This window comes from Castanea sativa, chromosome 9 (assembly GCF_040712315.1).
Source record: "Castanea sativa cultivar Marrone di Chiusa Pesio chromosome 9, ASM4071231v1".
Lineage (NCBI taxonomy): Eukaryota > Viridiplantae > Streptophyta > Magnoliopsida > Fagales > Fagaceae > Castanea > Castanea sativa.
Window position 1 is genome coordinate 16,396,214 of NC_134021.1, and position 14,832 is coordinate 16,411,045.

At 37.8% G+C, this 14,832-nt stretch overlaps 2 protein-coding genes and 1 non-coding gene across 3 annotated transcripts; 2 read left to right on the forward strand and 1 right to left on the reverse strand.

Annotated features, from left to right (window-relative positions):
• Positions 1 to 766: 766 nt before the first annotated feature.
• LOC142610081 (uncharacterized) lies at positions 767 to 4,478 on the forward strand. Its single transcript, XM_075781790.1, has 2 exons — positions 767 to 1,654; positions 3,725 to 4,478. The coding sequence occupies exons 1-2, from the start codon at positions 881 to 883 to the stop codon at positions 3,935 to 3,937; spliced, it is 987 nt and encodes a 328-aa protein (XP_075637905.1). The 5' UTR covers positions 767 to 880; the 3' UTR covers positions 3,938 to 4,478.
• Positions 4,479 to 5,331: 853 nt separating this feature from the next.
• TRNAG-GCC (transfer RNA glycine (anticodon GCC)) lies at positions 5,332 to 5,402 on the forward strand. The gene has a single exon. It is a non-coding gene; the product is annotated as a tRNA-Gly (tRNA).
• An 847-nt stretch (positions 5,403 to 6,249) lies between these two features.
• Positions 6,250 to 9,032, reverse strand: LOC142611239 (uncharacterized protein At5g01610-like). The gene is made up of 3 exons (XM_075783294.1): positions 8,780 to 9,032; positions 7,275 to 7,329; positions 6,250 to 6,779 (listed from the first exon to the last, which is right to left on the reverse strand). The coding sequence occupies exons 1-3, from the start codon at positions 8,864 to 8,866 to the stop codon at positions 6,409 to 6,411; spliced, it is 513 nt and encodes a 170-aa protein (XP_075639409.1). The 5' UTR covers positions 8,867 to 9,032; the 3' UTR covers positions 6,250 to 6,408.
• Between the last annotated feature and the right edge of the window lie 5,800 nt (positions 9,033 to 14,832).

Sequence of the window (14,832 nt, forward strand, 5' to 3'; positions counted from 1 at the left end):
ATTTATAAATATACAAACATAATCATAATACATGTCTATCAACAAATTATCATAAGTAGAAAATTTTATATGTAAATTCCATATAAAAGACTAAAAGAGAAAAAAAAAATCATTTTCAAAGATAAAATAATTTTTTTTAATGAATTACAGGGTTCCTAACTAGTAAGTATATAATATCATCCAAAACTTTGTAAAACGATTCATTCCTCATTAATTGTGTGAGATTACACTTTTATTGAAACACAAAAATAATATATGATAGACAAAATAATTAAATTACATTTTTATTCCCTTTCATTTGTTCATTTTATGAACTCTTAAAAATATTTTTGAAGTGGGTTCTAGTTAGCTCAACTGGTAAAGTCTCTGATGGTTGTATAAGAGATCTGGGGTTCAATCCCCGCTTACAGAAAAAACTGATTGGTGCCTTGGTCTGATAATAAAGAGCTATTATCGGGAGCAGACGTCATAGGTTAAAACCCTTTTCCAAAAAAAAATTTGAAAAATATCTAGTTGTTTCATTCCAATCCACTCAATAAACTTTATGTATTCCGTTCACTGTAAAAAAAAAAAAAATAATAATATAAAAAAAGAAACTATTTCATTCATTTATTAACTTCCTAACATGTTATAAACCTTCCTATAATTCTTTTTTTTTTTTTTGTAATCTTTCTTTAAATGAATTAAATAAAAACATTGATAAAAAAATAAAAACAAAAACCATGAAAGCACCTTGCCCATATCTCTAAAACTCTTTTCACAAATAAATGGCGACAATTCTATTCTATTCAACCCGAAAGCGATTCCCAAACCTCAATCATTCACTCTCTCTAAATACACCACTCTCCCCTCGCATCATCACCACCACAAGCCCGATACTATGGCAACAGACGCCTCCCCGAAATTTCGGACCATCCCGAAATCCCCAGAATTCCACACTGAAATTTCGGTTTCACCACCAACCCACGACGGCCTCGAGTTCTGGCAATTCATGATCGCTGGTTCCATCGCCGGCATGGTCGAGCACATGGCTATGTTCCCAGTTGACACACTAAAAACTCGGATGCAAGCCATTGGTGCCAGTGGGTCATTTCCGGTTCAACATATCGGAGTCCGACAAGCTCTCGGCTCCATTTTGAGGCTCGAAGGCCTTGCCGGACTCTACCGGGGTATCGGGGCAATGGGTCTCGGTGCAGGACCGGCACACGCAGTGTATTTTTCGGTCTACGAGAGGTGCAAAGAGGTGTTATCGGGTGAGAATCGGAATAACTCGGCTGCACATGCAGCTTCGGGTGTTTTCGCCACTGTTGCTAGTGATGCTGTGATCACACCAATGGATATGGTGAAGCAGAGGTTACAGCTGAAGAGTAGTCCTTATAAGGGTGTGGTTGATTGTGTGAAGAGGGTGTTGATGGAGGAAGGTTTTGGAGCTTTCTACGCTTCGTACCGGACTACGGTGGTGATGAACGCGCCCTTCACGGCGGTTCATTTCGCGACGTATGAGGCTGCAAAAAAAGGGTTGGTGGAGATTTCGCCGGAAAGTGCTGAAGACGAGAGGTTGATAGTTCATGCCACTGCTGGTGCTGCTGCTGGAGCTTTGGCTGCTGTTGTTACAACACCACTTGACGTTGTCAAAACTCAGCTGCAGTGCCAGGTATATTCATAACTATTAATATGCACTTTGTACTTTGTATAGTCTGTACACGCAATATTCGTTACTTCACGCATGATATAAATTCACTTTTTTCCTTTTAATTGATATTCATATTTTAAAAAGTGAAATAAGTAATATGTACGGATGATGTGGGAATCAATAACCTTATAGATGATTTTCTCTGAGATGCATTTTATTCTCTCTTTTCCCCTAAGCTTAGGTATTGAGAGCTTTTTAGAACAATTGACTAATAATTTAATAAGTGTAATCTCGCGTTTTGTACCTTGAATAATTACATAGGAAAATTTAGGACCTTATGTTATAAATGACAATTAAACCTAAAAACCACTAAATCAACCCCTTAGACCTTGTTTGGGAGGAGGGAATGGAATGGAATGAAATGAAATGAATAATTTTATAATATTCTTCCCTTCCCTTGTTTGGAAGTTTTAATGGAGAGAATGGAAAGTCCACTTCCTTATTTGGGAGTTTAAGTAAGAGGAAATAGAATGGGTAAGACGAAACACTTATTTTTCTTTATTTTCTTAAAATCTCAAATTTTCATTCCGAGAAATTGGGAGAAATGGGAGGGAATGGAATTAGATTTAATGATTTTTTTACTAAAACTCTCAAAATACCCTATATATTCAACCTTTTATTTTAAAATAGAGGTCTAATTGTAATATTGTCATAAAATAATTCCATTCCATTCATTCCATGTTACTCCCAAACAAGATTACTTACATTCCATTCATTTTCATTCTTTTATTTTAAAACATCCAATGAAGGTTACTTAATTCCATTCCATTCCATTCTTTTCTCTTACTTAAATACATTACATTTCATTCCCTTATGAGCTCCCAAACGGAGCCTTAAGGTTCCACGTCATATGTACTTGTTTTCTTGTATAAGTTGACTATTATTTTTATTTTGGTTCTCATTTTCATGGCTTCAAAGCCTAATCCAATGGTCCAATTGTTCCCTTAATGTTACCTAGATTATGTGAATATAGACCGTAAAAACATTACACATACCCCAAATCCTAAATATTAGTTATAATATCATATTTCAATTGTAATTAATCTCTTGTAGTTTAATTGGCACATCTCTATGCACTAAGTGTTTGAGGATCTAGGAGAAAATGGTTCAAATGATAAGGTTAGCTATCTCAAAAAAAAAAAAAAAAAATAAAGGCTATGATATAGATGTGAGTCATGACTCATGTGACTAATGTTTTGCATGTATTTTCATTTCCTCCTATGTGAGATGAGAGTAGAATTTTATGTCAAGTTGGTGTTGTATTCGCCCCTAGATAATGTTGTAGTAATTATAAAGCATTGACTGACTTATATTCTAGTTAGTGGGTTTGTAGATCCCTTTCCAACAAGTTATCACTTTTATAAAAGCGAGAGAAGGTGATGGGGTGCCCAACAATGTTCAAATACTTGTCTCATGACAACTTATCTACTGGTTTTTCGATAAGATTTTGTCCATCAATACCGACATGACCAAGTTCATAAACTAAAATGCATTATCAAATACTGCCAATCAAAAAAACCGACACTTATTTTTCATCCATGATAAAGGGGTTGAGAATTTATAAATTCAAAGAGTTACTAGGTGCATGTATTGCTTATCAAAAGAAAAAAAATCTATCAAATACTAAGGAGAGAGAGAGAGAGAGAGAGAGAGAGAGAGAGAGAGAGCTCGTGTTCTGGTTTTCAAATGCAAAGTTAGATCCATGGAACAGACTTAGCTCAGGCAGCATACATAGATAAATTTATAGTCAGGTGAATTAGGCTCTCTCCCATTGCATTAGACAAGGCTCTGTGACATGCTGTCTTTGCCAATATAGATTTCTTTCCCAAATCTCAAGTCTCAACTCACATTTTCACTTTTCTAAATATGTCTTGTTGCACCTTGCATGTTCTAATTAGTCTGTGCTCGCTGTAGTAGTTCTTGTCTTGTTCATTCACTAGCATTTTACTTGAGGACTTTCTTTTTTGGGACAAGTTTTTATATGTATATCATACCGTTATTGTTTCTCAAGGTTCTCCTCTGATTGCACAGGGTGTCTGTGGTTGTGATAGATTTTCTAATTGTTCGATTAAAGATGTTATAAACAGCATTGTTAGAAAGGACGGATATCATGGTCTTATGAGAGGTTGGGTCCCCAGGATGCTCTTCCATGCACCTGCTGCTGCAATCTGCTGGTCTACTTATGAAGCATCAAAATCCTTTTTTCAACAACCCAATGGCAGCAACTCTACAGCTAAGTACTAATTAGCTAGGGGTAGGGGGGGGGGGGGGGAGGGGAATCACTGTAATAGCTGCAAACAGCTCTATTAGGTGATTACCTGAAAGAATTGCTCCAACTGTATATAGCTACTGTATTTTGAGTTGCACATAAGCATAAAAGTCAACCTGTGCACAGAACTCCCACTTTTACGGGTCTTAAGAGGCGATTGAGTTACACATCATCAATTCCTCAAACCCAGCTATTGTTCATATTGGTGGTGCTGGTATTCACAAAAGGGATTGGTTACATATGTATATATATATGCTACCGATTGTTGAGCCCAGATCAAACACTTTTTATATGATGTATCATTCAAGGAAGGAATACTGGTTACTGGTTTTCTACTTGTGTATTTGGCTCTTTGCCATCAGATGTGGAACTTCTAAACTATATTGCCCCAGTGATGCTGTTAATTTTGGAGGTTGACATGTTGTTGGGTCATATTGGGTGTAGAATTTCATCATGTACTTTTTAATTCTACCTGGAATTTAATGAATGTAGAAAGTTCCACTATTTTTATTTCTAGTTTACTTTTTCAATTGATAATGATATTATTGCTATTCTTTCCTTCTTAAACGTTTTTCATGGAAAAGAAATTTTTTTGCATATTACACGAGAAGGTATCTCATGCATCTTGTATATATATATCGTTCCTCTCAAAGCTTGTAAGTTCTACATAATTGTAAGATTCACCTGTTATGAGAGGAATGCTACATATATCGAATGTATAAGATAATTATTGTTAAAATACAATAATCCCACTAATCACAATATTTTTATTAAAATATTTTAGGAGAAGTAGAAGAAACAATTATCATCAAGATAAGCTATGGACTGCTTAAGGAATCATAAAAGTTTTTATTATTGAATAACAATTTTAGTTTCAAGTCTCCCCTGTAACAAAAGAGAAGCCTATTGGTGTCTATTCAGCAAAGTAGAATGAAACGCATTGTTTCTAGAATTAGTATACATTGATTCCAACTCATACGCACGATTCTTCGTTTTCCAAATTAGTGGGTAAAATGATAGTTCCCTCGAATAGATGTTAGTTCTACATTCTAATTCTGGAATGTAGGAAACTACCGCTTTCTTTTCTTATTTTTTTTCCAATTGAAAATCCTCCAAATTGTATACAAATTCAACGGAATTTATAGTCATAGAGGAGAAAGAATGGCCAAATTTACATAATGTTGTCCCTAAACTGTTGTTTTCTTGTGAGTTTCTGATAATATGCTGTAGCTATTGAAGCAATTCCCAATAGGTAACGTTCAATATGGGTCAAGCATCAGCAGAGAGTAAAAGAATCAAGAACAGCATAATTCGAAGAGAATCTAACCAATCTATCCAGTATATCCTAGTTCAATATCTCTCTCAAGAAGCACCAGTGGTCTAGTGGTAGAATAGTACCCTGCCACGGTACAGACCCGGGTTCGATTCCCGGCTGGTGCAATGTATTTTTACTTTTTTGGCAAATTTTAACGATCAACTGCAATCTGGAATATGGGTTATCCTCGACCACAATTTATCTGTAAATCTTGATTCCAGACTGAGCTACTCTACAAGTTAAATAAATAAAATAATTTTAGTCATTATTTCCAAATGGATAGGCCTTTATTTTCTTTTGCAATATACTTCAATAAGAGTATAATATAAAATTTGTAAATTAAATAGTGCATATGTTATTTAAAAATAATTTTTTAATTTTTATAAGTTTTATGTAATGAAACATATAACATGTTTTGGCAGTTTTGCAATATGTTTTACATTCAACAACAATACAATAAATGTTACACCTTAACTTTTAGTTATTATTATATATATTTTTAATGCTAGTGCACCACTGGACCCAAAAGGAAAAACTAGAAGAAAAAGAACACACACACATATATATTTATATAAGGTCCAAATTACAATTAGAATTATCACAAGTCAAAAAAAAAGAAGAAGAAGAGGAGGAGAAAATCTTGTTACATGCTCGATATTACATACTATGTATACACTCTTTGAAATCATGTTTTCAATATACGAATTCAGCCCACGTGACAATATGTGTATAGTGAATATGCATTAGCGAGTGTGTAATAATCACTACCCAAACCAAAATATGCTATAGTCAAATGTAGTTCGTGCTGTTCATCGGGTTCAAGTTCATATTGGTGGCGGTCTTGCAGGGGTTGAAAAGACCATCACCTTTCACCTAGTGCTTAAAAGAAATGCTACCCCCTCACTGCCTTGACCTATTCTGAATTAGCCTTGTCTCACAGAATAAAAACGCACAAAGAAAACATAAAATACATTTTACGCAATAAAAAAATATCCACTGCATCACAGCCATTCAAATTCCACAGGAAGAAACATTTATGGTTTGATTCAACAAGCCTTCGTCCTTACAATGAAGGAGGCATGAGATACAGCCACAGCATATGAACATATTAAAGCACAAGCATATTCTGCTTTAGAACTTATCTATAGTTACACCATCTCTAAGAACCTCATAAGCCTCTCTACTCCTGCTTTTCTTCATCCCGGCTGTGAAATGTAGCTTTGATCCATCAGATGAAACAGCGGTCACTTTTACCCATATCATCACCTTTGTCTTCATCCCCTCTATGTCTGTTAGCTTTCCTTTTTCCAGATACCCGGAAACGATGGTGGAAAATCGCAACACAGATGAGTCTTTGTAGCCCACTTCACAGACTGCTGGTATGTAGACTATAAGCTTCCCTGTTGCTTCAGTGAACTCATAGTTTGTGGCATCACGAGGGAAAATCCCTACAGCCATGTCATACTCCTTTAGCAGTTCTGGCAATGGCTTTTGCATTTTTCCTGCACAGAAAATACTGACAACAGGTTAGAGGAATGTATGGCAATGTTAAAGTGCAGAGTGCGTTTTAGGAACTAAGAATTCTGTTTTATAAAGTCCCTAGCACAGCAGTGAAGAATGCATTCTCATATATCCTAAATCCTAATCTTACCTCCTGAATTTCATCAATGTCAAATCTGATATCACACTGCTCTTCTTTGACGTTCTAAAAACATTAGAATTATCAAGAAAGGGAATCTAGTTTGTCCACGGAGCATTAAAAGAATTAGAGAATATGAATACCTTGGCTTAGACACAAAATAAATCATGTTGTAAGTGACAAAATGAACACAAATCTTCATCACTGAACAAATTGTATGCCAATATGCCAGTGTTCTAGTAACTTAATTTGTAGCAAAATCAACAATATTTTCAGAGTTAATTTATAGAATAAGAAAAGTATATATCTTTTACATACAAAGGAATAAAAGAGTACAAATGATGTACAGAGCACAAACCTTTGAGTTTATTAACCAACCATTTTGTGCCACCTTCAATACTGGTCGATAAAGACTGATGGCAGTAGAAAAAATGTTAGTGAGAAGTATACCTCAAATAGTCAATCAACGAGAGTAGAGTGCAAATCTAAGAAGCTGTATGTGCATGACGGTGTCTCAACATGCATCATTGGTGCATGTAAATCTTTTTTAAAGCTAATCTGTTAAACATTTGACCAAAGTTGATGTTGGCGTCACCCATGGAAATGAAATTGTGTTTAACTGAAGCTTTTTTTCATCAGTATGTTTAATTGAAACTTAGAAATAAAAGCTTAGATACTTGATAACATTTTAAACAACCGAGAGAGACACAGAAGGATTGAAGCTCAACCTTGGTTCATGGAAACCTCTGTATCTTTTACTTCTCATGTTTGGTGTATTATAGTCATTCTCTATTATATTCACATACTGATTTATTTTTTAATTTCTCAAGAAAACAAGCAATGATCATATCCAGAATGAATTTCATAAATAGAAACAAAGCTGTATTCGTCTATATGAAAATGAAAATGAATTAAACACATTGCATTCCTAAGCACATGGATGCATCTGTCTGGGACCTTCATCAGCCAATGGTGCACCGAGAAGATCACCAGAGCATTGCTTGGAAAATACTGTTCACATTTAACAATATAATATGAAAGGCAGTATTTGATACTGTTCACACCTAATTTCAAAACTTTTGCCAAGTGGTACAAGAAGGCAAAGCACATTGCACAACAAAACAAGGAAAGAAACCCCGGGATCCTAACTACTATGTAAATGGAAACAATCATTTACAAACCCCCTACAACTAATGCCTCATCCATAATCCCATCGCTACACGTAAACACCTGTAGACTTCAGATTAAAATCCTCTAGCGTTCTTAGGGCAACTCGAGAACATGACGTTCTTGAAATCCTATCCATCTCCGTCGTGAAACGAGTGGATCAGATTTTGCCACATTATCAGCATTTAAACAAACATTGACTAGCACCGCGTTTTGGTATCTATTACAGACGACGTGGCAAAATCCAATCAACTCATTTCACAATGAATGGAATGGAATCTTAATCCAAATTTTATTTCCTTATTTATTTAAAAATTTAATACATAAAAACTATAATTTATTATTACTAAAAAAAAATACCCATCTTCCAGCAATATCACATTAGTAGTATAAATATTAACCTAAATGTTAAAAAGATGTAGCTAGACTGAACAATTTGTGCATAGAGGTTACCAAAATGTGATAAATCACATTGATTTACAAAATTAAGCTATTTGAATTACAATCCCATAAATTAAAATCTAGTATTAAGTACCAAATTCAAACTACCAAACCATTTCCCTAAACAGAAATCATTAAAAACCCTAATTTAATTAACATTTCTTCAAGCAGATCGATATTATAACAGAAATTTAAACAAAATTACGAATTCAATTCATAGAGAGAGAGAGAGAGAGAGAGAGAGAGAGAGCTCACGTTGATATCATCACCGACGGAGTTGATCTCCTTGTGAGCTTTCTGGCTGAACCAGTACGAGCCGACCTTGTTCAATATCTGATCCATGGCGTTGATTTGAGCTGCTCGATGTTTCTGATCTCTCTCTCTCTCTCTCCTTTTTTTTTTTTTTTTTGGGCTTAAGAGGGAAGGAAAATTTCTAGAGAGAGAGAGCGGTCGTGCCTTTGTGTTCTCTGCGCGGACTAGTCAGAAATTATCACCGCTTGTTTTTCTCTTCCATGTGAAGAATGTCTCTGCCAATCATATAATGCCACGTGGAAATTGTCCTTTTTTTCTATTTATCCACCATGAATTTTTTTTCCATAATAATAACTCAATTATTACAACAGGGGAGATAAAGAGGATATAATTTTTGGTTCAACTCTTATCTACTTAATGATAATAATAATAATACTAATAATTTTATGACGATTATGTTTTGTTTTTATTGTTGTCTTTTTTTTTTTTTGAGCAGGTTTTTTTTGTTGTCTTAAATAAATTTTAGGATAAAATTTTTATTTTATTTTTATAATGGTTGAATTAATATGATATGTTGTAATTAGGGAATAATAAAAGTAGTTAAATGACGAGTCAGTATAATAGCAACTTAACAGCAACTTAGCATCACAATGTGGATTTTTTATTATCTTAATGTGAAGTTTTTTGTCCTCAAATAAAAAATCAAAGTTCAAATTCTATTTATATATATAAACAAATCATTTATAATTTTTTTTAAACAAAAAAAAAAACAAACAATTTAAGTGCCTCGGCTTGAAGATGAAGCAATCATATGAAATTAATGTCATAGGTTCAATTTCTATCATATGTATTAAAAAAAATTTGTAAGGACACAATTCAAATTCCCAAACCACGACTGGGAGGAAAATGGGCTTGAAAGGCCTTTCTTCACAATGAATTTGTAGAGGATGGGTTTGTAATTTAGATTTCAAGGATGGCTTTAGACAATCACAAAAAGAACGGGCTTTGGGCCCAATGGTAGAAAACAAAGAATCGTTTGCAAAGAGTAAGATTGAGAATTCCTCCTCGGACTGTTTCCGAGGATAGTTTCTAATAGTATTTCTCAAGTGTGGATACAAATATTGATTATCATACACTTTTTCTTTCTCAAAAAGCCTCCTTTTCTCCGTATGCCTTCCCTCCTATTTATACTCCTCCTCTTCTCTTCAACATCTTCCACTTTATGGCCGCGACCCTCATTTTTGGATACTTGTCCCATCCATTCTTCCCTAAAGCCCGCTGGGATTTGGGACCAAGTTCCAAGCTCTATGCTCAGGTCTCATCCTTCCATCTATACTGTCAGCGTATCAATTACAGGGTCTTTAATATATGGGCGGTGGTAGCAGCTTTACTTTAGACATTCCACCGCTCTTTCTACTGTCCTCCACGTATACTGTGTATCCTCGGCTTAACATTCCGAGGACAAATCTACTCCTCGGACAGTATGGGACACTTAAATACTCCACGATCATTTTGATGTTTTCGGATTTGGGTTTCTAGCCCAAAAGACCTTGTTGGGCCGTCCATTATAAATTACTGGGCCCAATACCCCTACAATAGCCCCTCGAGATTCTTTATTTTTCTTTCACCTCGGGAGGAAAATAGGATCTCGATTTAAAAGACCTTTTCACCCTGCAGGATCCTGGAATATTACTAACGGAAATAACTTCTGAATTACCCATCGCGTGTTCCCGATGCTTCGGTATGCGAAACGCCCCCGAATTTATTATTGGCGCTTCTATGTCCCCCACGTTTCATTGATATGACACATATCCAACGGTCGAGAGCGATTCCTGTGTTGAGGCGGGAATTCGCCCGCTTCAAAACACCTTTTGACATATAAATACTAATTTTCTTCAAACTTCTTCACACTACAGAAACCTGATAACGTACCTGCCACACTTTCCGTCTCCCCGTACTCTCTCTTTCTATCAAGTACTCTGTCCGAGGTGACGTGCTTTCTTCTTTTTTAAAAGTAAGTTCTTCAATACTCTTTCCCCTCCTTATCAGCTTTTTGTTTCTTTTGTTTCTTTTCCTTCCCGTCTTCTCCTTTTCACTGTGTCTTTCATCCTCGGCGTAGTTAGTTTTCTTCCCACCCCCCCCCTTTTTTCAAAAAAGAATGGGTAGGTTCGCGTCCCTAGTAGATTCAAACGAAAAAATAGAGCAGTTTAAGGCTAAGTACAAAATTCCCTCGGATGTATCCATTACGTACTGTAACGAGGAAGAGTATTATACAAAAAGAAAAACGGGGGAAGTCGTAATCCCGATGATTGCGTTCATCGAAGGGGGAATGAAAATCCCCATGGGAACCGTGACTAGGGATTATCTTAGGGCCTTTAAATTAGCTCCCACCCAGTGCGCCCCAAATGTCTTTAGGATCCTAGGTTCCATAGATGCCTTAAATGAGAAGATGAACTTAGGGCTCACTCACCACGACGTGAACTGGGTTTACAACCTCCATTACTTAAGCAAAAAAGATGAGTATTACCTAAAATCTAGATACCCAGAGGTTAGGTTAATTCAATGTCTGCCTGAATCAAATAAGGGCCTAAAAAACGACTTCCTAATCATATCAGGAAATTGGCACGACGGCCTCCCCTGTCCGACAAGGGAAGGGACTCCAGGTGAAATTTCTTTTACATACTATTATCCTCTGTCTTTTTACTTATTCTTACCCTCTTTTACTTGGACAACTCTACAGATCCACACGCCGCGGATCGTCATCCCAATCTCGTTGACTTCGGACGGTTGGATAGGATCCTACAAGCTGAGGTTTTTGTGCATACTGACGGTCAACTCCGAGCAGCTCATCTGATCCTCGGCTACACTCCAATATCCAAAGCTTTTCAGGCGCCGAAGTGCGTGATCAAAGCCCACAATCCTCGTCTTCCTCGGATCAGTGTTGCTGTTGAGGGTTTTTTGCTACCGGAGGGGACTGCCATTCCTCAAGGCACCTTGGTCACCCAACCAATCCAACCACCACAATTCGTTCCGGTTGGGATTCCCACAGTTCCTTTCTCCACAAAATTAACATTTGGTGAAGCCGCGCCTTCTCACTCCACTGTAAAGGAAGAAGAAGAAGAAATAGTTGAGGTATCAGATTCCGAGGACGAGTTTGAGGTTTTTAATCAACCCTACTCTCCTGAAGATTCAACTTCCATCCTCGGCACCTCTACCCATATCTTAAAGGCTACTACTGAAGAACTTGACACTATGGGCATTCAACGAAAGACTAAGCCCAGTCTAAAGGATGTCCTTGAGGGCACTGATAAGGCCCCCCGAGTCCAAGAACCACCAAAAGAGGTGCGCCCTCGGACTCAACAAAAGGGTGCTGACAAAGGCCCTGAAGCTAGGCTTCCTCCTCCTCCCCCATCCTCCCAAACCCAACGCACCAACATAGCTGATCTCAAAAGAAAAAGGGATCAGCCGAAAGGAAAGGAAGTGGTGGAGGCAGGGAAGGGCTCTGTTTCCAAGGAGCCCGAGGTGGAAAAGGGTGCAAAGCAGGCCCGCACTATACAGACTAGGTCAGAGAGAAGAACTGACCAACAGGTGGCCGTGCGCGCCCCTTTATGGCTCCCTAATATGTCTATGGATGACGAGGCCATTACTGTGGATGCGTCCATTAGGAATTCCGATGAAGGGACAGCTGCATGCGTCGCGGATGCTTTGGAGCAGGCGCTGTTACTCCCCGAGGATATGGTTGAGCTGAGAAAGAAAAGGGACCATACCGTCTTCATGACTTTGAAGAAGGAGCTTGCAATGGTAAGTTTTCTTTCTCTAAAATCTTGGCCTTTGTTTTTATTTCCTATATATATATGTCTGATTTTTATATGTTTTGTTCGTAGGCCGTTCAATCTGCCCATAGGGCAGAGGAGATTGCCATCAACTCCTATAAATCTTTGAGGGCCGAGGAGTCCAGGCGTGAAACCGCCCAAAAGATCTCGGACCTTCATAAGAAGAAACTGCAGGAGGTCACAGCAAAGTTGGCCAAGGCAGAGAGTGATAAGGCAGGCTTGGAGGCTGATCTGAAGACTACGACTAATCAAGCCGAGGATCAGCGCCTAAAGCTCCGTGAAGCCGACAACAACCTCTTAACAGCACGCAGGCTCGTAGAGGATCTCAAGAGAGATCTGGACGAGTGTGAGAAGGCCAAAGAGGAAGCCATCAAGGGCAAAGAGGAAGCCATTGAGGAGAAGAAAAAGGCCGAGAAAGCAAAAGAAGAGGCCGAGATCTCAAGGGACCAAGCCGAACAAGACGGTTATGATATAGGCGTGAAGGAGGTCACTGAAACCTTCAAGGCTCAGGTTCCCGAGGTATGTAGGCATTACTGCCTCCAAGTGTGGAATGAGGCACTTTCCCAAGCTGGGGTTGATGCCTCTTCCACTCTTTGGAAAGCAGAGAGTGTCTACTATCCTCCCGCAATTCGCGCTGCTTCCATTCCTGAAGTTGCCCAAGAAGTTGCCCAGGGATCATCTGAGGATAAGGGGGCTGATTTGGTTGAGGATTCAACTCTTCCTGAAGATGCTTCTAAGCAAGCTGATCCAGTACAAGAAAAGGCGCTTGAAGACGTACAGCCCTCAAGTGACCTTCAGGTATCTTCGAAGGATGAGTTGGGTGATCAAGCTAATCCAATACCCTTGACAGATGATCCCAAAGGCAAAGGAATTGCCGTTGAGTCCTCGGTTCAACTTCCATCTCCTAAAGACCCCAAAGGCCCTCTGAAGATCAAGCTGAAACAATGAATGCCTGCTGTCTTCCTTCCCCCCTTTTTTTTTTTTTTATTATTTTGTTTTATCTCTAAGTGTAATTTCTAAATGTGATTGAAAAAGTACTTACTTTGAATTTAATATAAGCACGAATGTTTGTTTTACTTGTTTGGATGATTCTTACTTTTTGCTCTGTTCTGATCATATCATTCCATAAATATCATCTCTTTGTCTTTTACCAAAGTTATTAACAACAGCTTGAATTGAAATTGATACTCCAGGAAGGCTTAATTATGCCGAGAACTGCATTAAGTGATGCATTTTGAGTATTTGTTTCTTCGTTTTGGATCTCTAGTTTGAACTATGTAAAGATTAGGCATATGGTCTATGCAAATATCTGATGTATTAATTTTTCCCAAGTAAATGATCCGAGGATCCAACAATACCAAGCTTCAGCTTGATACTTAGACGAATAAAGATAACGAATATAATGTAGTTTACAACAAAGAACGGCCGAAGTGCCCTTTATTTAGTAATAGTACCTTCGTAGATTATTTACATTCCAGGGACGTTGTACAACATTTTCGTCCAAATCTTCCAGATTGTAGGCCCCTATTCCTGCTACCGAAGTAATACGATAAGGTCCTTCCCAATTGGGCCCCAATTTTCCCCACGCAGGATTCTTCATCGTGCCCAAAACTTTCCTTAGTACTAAGTCACCTGGTCCAAGAGGTCGAAGTTTCACATGAGAATCATACCCCTGCTTGAGCTTATGTTGATAATAAGCTAGTTGAACCATGGCGCTTTCTCGCCGTTCCTCAACTAAGTCTAAGTTTCTCATTAATAGATCATCATTGCTATCTGGAACAAAGGAGTTTTTCTTCAGGGTTGGGAACCCAGTTTCTAAGGGGATTACTACCTCGGCCCCATAAGTCATGGCGAAGGGTGTTTCTCCTGTGGATCTTCGTGGTGTAGTTCTATACGTCCACAAGACATGTGGCAGTTCTTCCACCCACCTCCCCTTGGCATCACCCAACCTCTTTTTGAGTCCGCTCACTATTACTTTGTTGACAGCCTCGGCTTGCCCATTTCCTTGGGGATAAGCCGGAGTGGAATATCTATTCGTAATGCCAAGATCACAGCAGTATTTCCGAAAGGCTTTGCTATCAAATTGTAAACCGTTATCTGAAATGAGAGTATGAGGAATGCCGAACCTGGTAACGATATTCTTCCATACAAACTTTTTTGCTTCCGCGTCTCTGATGTTTGATAATGGCTCAGCTTCAACCCATTTGGTGAAGTAATCTGTTC

Excerpts from the sequence above, each read along its gene's own strand:
- LOC142610081 (XM_075781790.1), top strand. The coding sequence starts at position 881 with ATGGCAACAGACGCCTCCCCGAAATTTCGGACCATCCCGAAATCCCCA. Across the intron at positions 1,655-3,724 it reads AAACTCAGCTGCAGTGCCAG|GGTGTCTGTGGTTGTGATAG; the intron begins GTATATTCATAA and ends CTGATTGCACAG.
- LOC142611239 (XM_075783294.1), bottom strand. The coding sequence starts at position 8,866 with ATGGATCAGATATTGAACAAGGTCGGCTCGTACTGGTTCAGCCAGAAA. Across the intron at positions 7,330-8,779 it reads CCGTCGGTGATGATATCAAC|TCTTTATCGACCAGTATTGA; the intron begins GTGAGCTCTCTC and ends TACTGCCATCAG. Across the intron at positions 6,780-7,274 it reads GTTGGTTAATAAACTCAAAG|GAAAAATGCAAAAGCCATTG; the intron begins GTTTGTGCTCTG and ends TTTTCTGTGCAG.